Below are 9,508 nucleotides of genomic sequence, written 5' to 3' on the forward strand. Positions count from 1 at the left end.
AACTTTGTTTCATTATTTAATTTTTTATGGTTCAAATAATGGTATAGTATTTTGAAATAGGTAACGAGTTTATTTGAAGATGATTAACAAGAAAATTATAGATTTAGAGATTTGGTCAATAATATGAATTGAGAATGACTGTTAAATATTTATAGTAGAGAAAAATAATTTTTTTAAAATAATTTATAAACAATTAAAAAAATTTAAGTGGTGATTTAAAAGTGTTGGACAATAATTTAATATTAATATATATATATATATATATATATATATATATAAATGTAAAATAAAAAATTATTGTTTAAAATGTTATTATTTTAAAAACTTGTTAAATGAAAAAAAAAAGGAAGTTAAAGAATTGACCTCACAAAAATTTAAAAAAACTAAATTGAATGGAAAAAAATATAAAGAACTAAAGTAAAATTTAAATTAAATTGACAGGACTAAATTAAATTTAGCTAAAAGTTTTATAAGTTGCTTACAAACCCTAAATTGTAGAAATTTAGTTAAAATTTTTAATATAATTTAGGGACTGGCAAAGTAATTTAGTCAAGACGTCGGCGTTTTGACTTCTTCATCGGAAGCAATCACTTTCTTTTGCCAAGTTGCTGTGCAGCTATTGGGTGGTGACGTGATTTACGTGACCGACGTATCACTCTGACAAAGCTCCCACGGAGGCATATTCGTTGAATGAATCTGAGAAAGAAAGAGTGAGTGGCGTTTGGATCTGAAATGGGTACATTTGATTTCATCATTTTGATGATGGGTTCACTTTTTTTGTTTAAAGCTCTCGATTTTGCTTTCTGGGTCTCCTTCTTCTGCTCCTTTTGATCCCCCCATTTCAGTGTTTCCCAAATCTGTTACCATGAGAAAGAAGCTGGATACCCGTTTCCCTGCAGTGAGTCTTTTCAATTTCTCTTTCTAAAGTTTTGATCTTTTTCTAGCTTCCTGCTGTTTGGATCCTCGGAAAGCCGTGAAAGAAGGAAAATTTTGCTGATTTTGATTGAACATTTTATTTATTTATTGATATAATTTGCTATAATTTCTGGGATTTAGTTACCTGGCTGTGTGGTGCTAAATAATTGAAGTAGATGTGTGATGTTAATTTAGCTGCTTGGCTTAGTTTGGCTTCAATGTTTTTCACTTCTTCTTCTTCTTCTTTTTTTTTTTTTTTGCTTTTTGGTTCTGTGGTATGAAGTTATTTGATGGATGTATCAGTTGGGACTGCTGAAGCGAGTTGTGACGGGCTTATGCTTTTTGGGTTTTTGATAATTTTGATTCTCCTACTTTCTGTTGTTGACTTGGCAATGAACAAAGCAACCTAATATAAATTCACCAATTCAGTATACCATTGTTAGAATATATCTTCTCTGTAATCGACTTTGTAAGTTGACTCTTACAAATTCTGTAACTGTGTCTACTTCAATTTCTTAGTATTTTGAATCCGGATTAAGTTTTCTTTCATAATTTGTCAATTATCCTTCGAATTAAGGTGAGCTAACTTTTGTTGTCTTTAACTTAATGTGAGGTGAATTGACATCTGTGTTTAATATATAGTGATTTATAATGGAATTTTTAGTTAGGAACTGGTTTTGACATTATAAATTGGAGGAATATATGATGATACAACTGCGGCGGCATTGATCAATTTTTGATCATTTGTAGCCAAGCCCAAAGTGCTATTGTCGGGCACTTCTGTGCTAGACCAGGTGTGAAATATGAGTAAGAGGCAGAAGAGGTATTGGGCTTATAACAACCTTGCCTTACATGGCAACGGGGGTAGGAAGGAAAGGAAAACAATCAGAAGCAATGAAAAAGAGAAGGAAAGGTAAGGGAGAGGACATCCAGTGATTGAGCAAGTTTTGAGGCCTTTGGGCTGAGAGGTGCAAACACTCAAAGTGTGGCAGTGTTCTATCTTTTGATTTCTAGTTTTGTGAGCGATTCTTAATTCTGTAACTGGGATTTAGACCTATTTCTCTGTAATAAAATATGTTGCTTCTATCAGTTATCTAGATGTTTTAGCCATTATACTTTCCCAGCTTACATAAGTCATTTATAGTTAGTCATAATCTTTCAGTAACTGTATTAACGAGTTGAGAGACATAATAATGATATTTCCTTATTTCAAGAGGGTAAAAGTTTTGCGGAGACGGGGAGAGACACTGCTTCTATGAACCTTTAATCAAATTGTAATTATGCAATGTTCATAAATCATATATGTTCCTGTTGGGGATACATTAGTCTTCCTTTGTCTCTTCTCTTGTCTTCTAGCGTGACGTCCTTGTGGAATGTTCCAGATTCTTCTATGTTCTGATGTAGGGGAGGATACCTGAAAAGGCACTTCGATGATGAAGTCAGTATTCGGTATAGGGTAATAAATGCTATTTTATATTCAAAAGTCAACCCTTTACTTGTACCTCTTACTTTCCTTTTATAAGTAAGATATTGGGTTAATGGGCTTCATGACTTAGCCCTGTCTTTAGCCTTCTAATTATTTTAGGTAATTATTATTTTTCTTTAATGATTATATATTTTAGTTTTTAATTATCTTATTGATTTATTTTAACATGATTGGAGGGATGTCTGTTCTTAGGTTAGGCCGAAGAGGTATTCAGATTCTTCTTTTTATTGTAATGACCGAGTAGTGTCTTATCCAGTACAATATAAAAGAATACTGTTTGATGTGATGAAATCTTCAATTTTCAGGCTCGGATAAAGAAGATAATGCAAGCAGATGAGGATGTTGGAAAAATAGCTCTGGCTGTGCCTGTTTTAGTTTGTGAGTTGCTTTGACTTACTGTGTTGTTAACCTTAGGCCACTGCTTGTTTGCTTATGTATGTTGTTGCTCTTGAATGCATTACAGCTAAAGCTCTAGAACTATTTCTGCAAGATCTCTGTGACCGTACTTATGAAATAACTCTTCAAAGAGGAGCGAAGACCATGAATTCATTGCATTTGTAAGTCTGTTATGCTATGTATTACTTTTTTCTCCTATCTCCCATTTTAGTGATTTAGAACTAACTGTCTTCAACTTTGACTTCTTTTAATGTTTTTAGCTTTGGTTAATTGGTTTTAATTATCACTGTCCCTTTTAATTTATATCTCCAAGTTATAAATGGAATTTAGATGCAAAACAGAAAAGTGGTCTGTTTTTAAGTTTTCAAAAATGCTTACTACTGTAAATTAAGTATGAATGGCCAAACATGATTAGAAGTGTTTCCATTTAGGTGGTCATTTACTTGTTGGGGTATGCATCAAGATGTGGAGTAGATTGTTACTTTATTGCTACATCTCATTTATTCTGTCACTTCGACATAATTTTTGTCTCTTATAAACTTGTGTATTTTGTGTATCTTCATTGGTTAAATACATTGGCTTCTACAGTATTTATTGATCTTAGAATATATGTCCTTCATTTCCTTTATATTTTTATTTATTTCTAAAGCCTTTGGCATTTGTATGAACCCAGTACTAGCATGCTGCATGACAACATTTTTCTGGCTTCTAAGAGTCTCAATCACTTGTGCAAGTTGTTAAAATTCAGATCAAAACAGGCACAATTTAAGTGAAATTTAATGTACTTTTGTTTTCTGAAACTACATTTGTAGCTGTGATTTTATTTCTCTGTGCTGACAATTGCATAAAAATATTTTAATATTAATAGAACCAAACATTTTATTTTGTAAAAGATCTGTCAATGTTTTACCATTTTTTTTATTGGCCCTTTTTCTTGCAATTAACTATGTGTATAATATATTAGTATTTCACATGAGGAATCCAAAGAAAAGATAACCCGTTCATTGTAAAAATAATTTATTGACTCTTTCTTTTTACAAAGTTCAGTGTGTATTTCTAAGATTTTTCTTCCAAGACTGGGGTCATGCACAAAAAGCAATGACTGTGTTCATCACTTTCTGCATCTCCTACTTATTTGCACTCATTCTTTTTTGTTTCCTTTTTATTTCTTTTAAAGTCTCTCTTGAGTGCATTTGACTTTAAATTAACAGAAGGTTTCTATGGGTTGTTGAAGAAATCTTTTCCTTGAAGCTTTTGAAGAAAATTGTTTGTAAATATTTTCTTCCCACTTGTCACATTCAAGTATTTTATTTTTATATTTTTGTAAACTTGCCATTTGTTTAACTCTAAAGTCCAACAAAAGTTGTTCTAGTTCTACCATCTGAACAGTTTATCTGGTTGCATTGCAAATAGGATGATAGTTCACTTGTTGAGATTTCAAATTTATGTTGCTCTTGGCAATGATCAAATATACCTAGCTTGCATTCTTCTGGATCGAGTGCTAAATTTTAGGGGGAATTCACCTTGTTTATCCAGATTCCAGAACAATAAGGAATTGATGGCACTGGGGAACTGCCTTTGACAATCCCTAGCATTTCTTATTTTTGTTCTCTGACATCTCTTACTAAGCCAATTATTTTAAGTGTAGTATTCAGATCCTATTCGATTTTATATTATCTTGTTTTACATGTCTGCCTTCCGCATTAATTTTATTTTTAATGAGTGCTACAAACTCTGAAGTTAAGTCTAACAAGTGGTGAGGTGTAAACTGCAGAAAGCATTGTGTACAGAGCTACAGTGTCTTTGACTTTCTGAGGGATGTTGTCAGCAGGGTTCCTGACTATGGCCATGGCCATGGCCATGCTGAGGGTGGTGCTGATGATCGGCCCATTTCAAAAAGAAGGTTTGAACTTTGAAGTCCAATATTGTGTTTTTACCCTTCTGATATTCATATTGTTATTGATGTACTGAACATTAACAATGCTATATACTTTTCCAGGAAAGCTGTAGGTGATGATTGTAATGACAGTGATGAAGAGGCTAAGAGGAGCAAGATGGTAATTGCATTTTTCCTTGTATTTACACAAGCACTTAATAGCATGTAATCTTTATGTGTTAATGTTTGTAGTAACCTTCCCCTCACACCTTTCTGTTCACAATTCCCTCTGTTTTTGTTTCTTTAAGTATTATTGTTCAGCACCAATCATGCAACTTAAACTAACTCTATGCTACAAAAATCATATCAATAACGTAGATGCCCAGTTGTGTCTAACTTTTATGGAAAAAAGGAAATTCCTAGAGTAAAGTTGCTTGAATATGCATTTCTTCACAAGGTTGTAATATTATTTTCTTGACAGAAGTTTACAGTTTTTCACCATAAAAATAAAAACCCATCTGAACAACACTTCCACATGTGCATGTCTACCTCTATTTGGCACCCATAGGTTGTGAAGAAATTATATTTTTTATCTCGACTCAATAAGTGATGATTTTATCATTGTCATTTGTGGACCACAAGAAAATCCTGAAGTCTTGCATAATGTCCTATGTGAAGAATATCTATATAGCAGTCCCTTAATATACCATGTTTTGTTGTTTTCTTTTGTACTAGCATGAGTTGAACCACACTGGCAGTACTGGTAGGGGAAGAGGCCGAGGTAGAGGAAGAGGCCGTGGTCGAGGGTCTCGAAATGTCATAAGAGAGGCATGTCATCAGGATGCTGAAGCCGAGCCTTGCACTTCTGTTCAGCAAGGCAGCCAACTTAATACAAACACAAGTGTGGCAATACATAATGGTCCAGAGTTGAAGGAGAACGTTGCAGTTTCTGTTGTAAGCACCGAGCCACTCCGGAATATTGATCTGAATACCAATACGAACGAAAACGATGACAAAAAGGCTAGCACACCAGCTAATGCGCCATTGCCTGAACCTCCAACAGAGGGCAAACACGAAGAAATTCCAGGTTGGTCCCTTTCTGATGTGGACAAGGTGGCCATTGATTCAATGCAGCTTGCACAGATTGGTAGGCAACTAGAAGAGGACGAGGAAGATTATGATGAAGAGGAAGGGTAAATATTATATAGTCTTTGGGTGATTAGATTAGTGAAAAGCTCATGATAACTGTAGAATAAGTACATACTAGTGCTATGTTTATGAGTATCCACTAGCAGTCAAATTATGCCTCGTGTTGTTGGCTGAAAAAAAAATTCTGAATATCCCGTAATTTTAATCTGGTTTGTGTATGTTAGCAATAGCTTATGTTCTTGTGTAGCTGATGTATCTTTCTCTTAACCAGTAAGGTTAGCTTCGTGTACTTCTAGGCGTATAATGTAGATTACATTCTGGATGGAGTGAAATTTATGCATCCAAACCCAATTTAATATTATTGCAAGTAACTATGTTACTATTTGTAGAAGGCTTAGCTAATGTTTGTTACCCTTTTCAAAGATTGAAACTCAACACTATGTTTTGCATGTCCATAAGTAAGCATTAACATATCTCTCAAATCATCTGAAGAAAATTTACATGTATAAAACGTTGCATGTTGAATCAATCCCGTCTTGTGAAAGCAGAGTCGATTTTTGGATGCAAGTGCACTGGGAAAAGCAATTGTTAGTCTTTACTGCATGTTTGATTTAGTTTAGTATAAACAAATATTTGACTTATTATCTTTATTAATTCATAAAAAAATCAATAATGTCTTATTGCATAAAATTTTAAAGTGCAGAACTTTATCCTATCTTATTTTATTTTTTATATTTGTTAAATAATATCATATGATAATTTATCTTATTTTAATAGTTCAAATTTTTATTTTGAGGAAGGTGATGAATTAGAAAACATTAGAGTATGATAACTTTTTCTTCTTTTATTTTTTCACTCATACTTTGCTTTATACTTTTTTAAATATTTAATAAAAAAAATATTCAACACATTTTATAAAATATAATTTTAAACTTTATAAATTATTTTTTTATAAATTATAATTTCATACAAAACCAAATTTTGACTGTTCAAAAATTGAAAAAACATACTTTCTTATCAAAATTTTAATTATATTGTATAATTTTTAATTCATATATTTCTTGAAAAGTCAAAAGTTAAAAAAAATATTAATTTTGATAAAAGAGTAATTTTATTATTTAAATATATTTTTCTATGTTCTTTTCTTTTATTTATTACAAACATTAAACGGGATTACATAATGTTATATATTTTTCTATTCTCATGTATATCAAATATAAGATAAAATAAAATATTATCCTTTATTATCATATCATATCTTCATTCAACTCTCTTATTTTATCATTTTTCATCCAATTATGTTTCACCAAAGTCTAATATTTTTTTAGTATTTGAGATTTATAAATTAAAATGCTAATCCTTAAAATTATAAAACATCCATCGTTTTCGTAGTTAACGATGAAAATGAACAGATTATTGACGTTGAGTGAGAAATTTAACTTCTTATTAAACTTAAAAGGAACGTTTTACTTAGAATTCAATTTACCTGTGTAGCCAATGATGCCTTTGTTGAGCCACCAATGTTAGTTTTCCTCTACTATTGTCAACAACCATCATGCCATACCAATGGTACCATGGGTCTATCATCCCACCATGTCTAATGCTACGAATTAGCCATCAATGCATCACCCATCAATTGCCTATCTTCTTGTGTGTCCCTGTTGTCCTGTAATTGCAAACCAATCAAGCCTCGTTTAGCCAAAACTTAACCTACTATTGTGCACTCAATTGTGCCTTCATAGACCTACCATAACCCTGGACCATCATGCAACCTAAATAGAACCTTCCCCTCCCCCCTTTTTTTCATTGCATCACTATCATTGTACATCATCCCAAGTCTAAAGCACATTGTTCCAATTTGAATACAATGTGCTTGAGTGTGCACGTAAAATTATTCATATGTTGACATCCATTAATGAAGCATATGAGTTCTTCATTTTTTTTAGTTTAAAATTGTATCTTACTCACTAATGATAGAGGCCCCTATTTGGTTGTTGTATGTGACTATTGATTAGATATTGTTTGAAGAGAAAAGAAAAGAAAGAAAATATGTTAGGAAGAAAGTTTGGTTGGTGAAAACTACAAGAGGAGCTGGATGGAAATGTGAAAGAGAAAAAAGGACGGAAATCAGAAAAAGTGTTTCCTAGGAGGGGATCGGAGATGTCAAGAGGCAGAAGAATAAAAGAGGACAGTCCATGGACTAATGGATACGATGGATAATGTTGAGAAATAATGAAAAAGAAGAGGGATAAAGAGATGAATTTAGCATATCAAAATGAATAAAAAAAATACTAAATAAAATATCATTTTAAAGTTTATAAAAAATCTAATTTATAACTTAAAGTAGGATGTCAACAATTTTTTACTCATTTAACAATAACTAACAATGAAAATGATGAATGTCTTATTACTTTAAGTGCTAATATTTTAATTTATAAATCTCAAGAACTAAATTAAATGCCCCCAACAATCTAGAGCACAAAAGTGAGAGTTTACTCAATAATATAATTAAAAACAAAACTTGAGAACAAACTCTCTTAGTAATGCTATTCAAATGTCCCCACAACACAACATAAATACATTTAAACATGAGATAAATTGTAACATAACCTAAAAGAAATATACATTGCAACTAACAAATAGAAATAACCAAACAACCCACTATTAAAGAAGATATATTTGCATAAAGATTGAATTATCTTTCCTTGCTGTGCTTTGTACTACCCCCGCAGTAGAGAAACAACCCATTATAATTCCCTATTTCTTTACACACACTTCAATAGACAGAAATTTTTGAGTGCTCTTCCTACTGTTGCTCCACACATGATTCTAAGGTTCCTTGTCATCCTCTCCATTACTAATATCAGTATCGAATAGTTTGTAGAAACCCGTGATTTTGTTTTTCATTTTGCAGTTGATTCTTTATTAATTCAATGGCTTTTGCGTCCCCACTTTCAAAAGTCATTGTCTTCATTGGCCATGATTTTGACCGGAATTAATTCCTCTCTCTTTCTGCGTCTTTTCATTTTACTAAGGCCTCCCAACGGCAACTTTTTCTAAGGCATGCTTTTTCCTTTTATGTTGTCACAAGGCCCAACAACAATATTCCTTCTTTCCAATGTCCACACCAGCTTGTGCAGATCCATTACACTATTTTTCTTTCACAAACAATTAACTCACCCAATCTTTTAGACCCTCTAGTCATCTCATCTGCATCCAAACTTGTCCCATTCGCCTCTCCTACTGGTGAAGCCTTCTTGCTTTCGCATACCCTTCTCTTTTCAAGATGTTCTATATACAATTCTGACCATCTCCCATACCAGCTAAAGATACTGCAATTCATTAAATGCTGGTTTGGTGCCAAGGAAACTTAGCTTGTCACATAAAGATATTTTTCCAGGAGTAAAATCCAATTGAACATCAGAACAGCTCTGTACACCTCTTTCAAACTACTAAAACGAACAAAAGTATAGAAGTTTCCTTCTCACTTTTACTTTTTTAATTTTAATTTTTTAGTATAAAAGTATATGAACGACACTAGTAAACTTGAAAATGTAAGTATAAAGAAAGACACATCGTATTGTTGACAATATACTTAGTTCCAATGGGTTTAAAATCAAAAGGGCCGAAAAGGATTAGTCATATTAAATGTAAAAAAACAAGTCAAATTCCTTGGGAATATGTTA

At 32.3% G+C, this 9,508-nt stretch overlaps 1 protein-coding gene across 2 annotated transcripts; it reads left to right on the plus strand.

The window, feature by feature from the left end:
• The first annotated feature begins 629 nt into the window (after positions 1 to 629).
• LOC113864341 (dr1-associated corepressor homolog) lies at positions 630 to 6,209 on the plus strand. 2 transcript variants are annotated; one of them, XM_027497946.1, is made up of 6 exons: positions 630 to 898; positions 2,707 to 2,779; positions 2,865 to 2,958; positions 4,572 to 4,700; positions 4,797 to 4,854; positions 5,409 to 6,209. In XM_027497946.1, exons 1-6 carry the CDS (start codon positions 866 to 868, stop codon positions 5,868 to 5,870), a joined length of 849 nt encoding a protein of 282 aa, XP_027353747.1. In that variant the 5' UTR covers positions 630 to 865; the 3' UTR covers positions 5,871 to 6,209. The 2 variants fall into 2 exon arrangements, with proteins under 2 accessions (XP_027353747.1, XP_027353748.1); XM_027497947.1 differs by having other exon boundaries at positions 657 to 710; positions 5,409 to 6,207.
• Positions 6,210 to 9,508: the final 3,299 nt, after the last annotated feature.

This window comes from Abrus precatorius, unplaced genomic scaffold (assembly GCF_003935025.1).
Source record: "Abrus precatorius isolate BTA unplaced genomic scaffold, Abrus_2018 Scaffold4, whole genome shotgun sequence".
In the NCBI taxonomy this organism is placed as follows: domain Eukaryota; kingdom Viridiplantae; phylum Streptophyta; class Magnoliopsida; order Fabales; family Fabaceae; genus Abrus; species Abrus precatorius.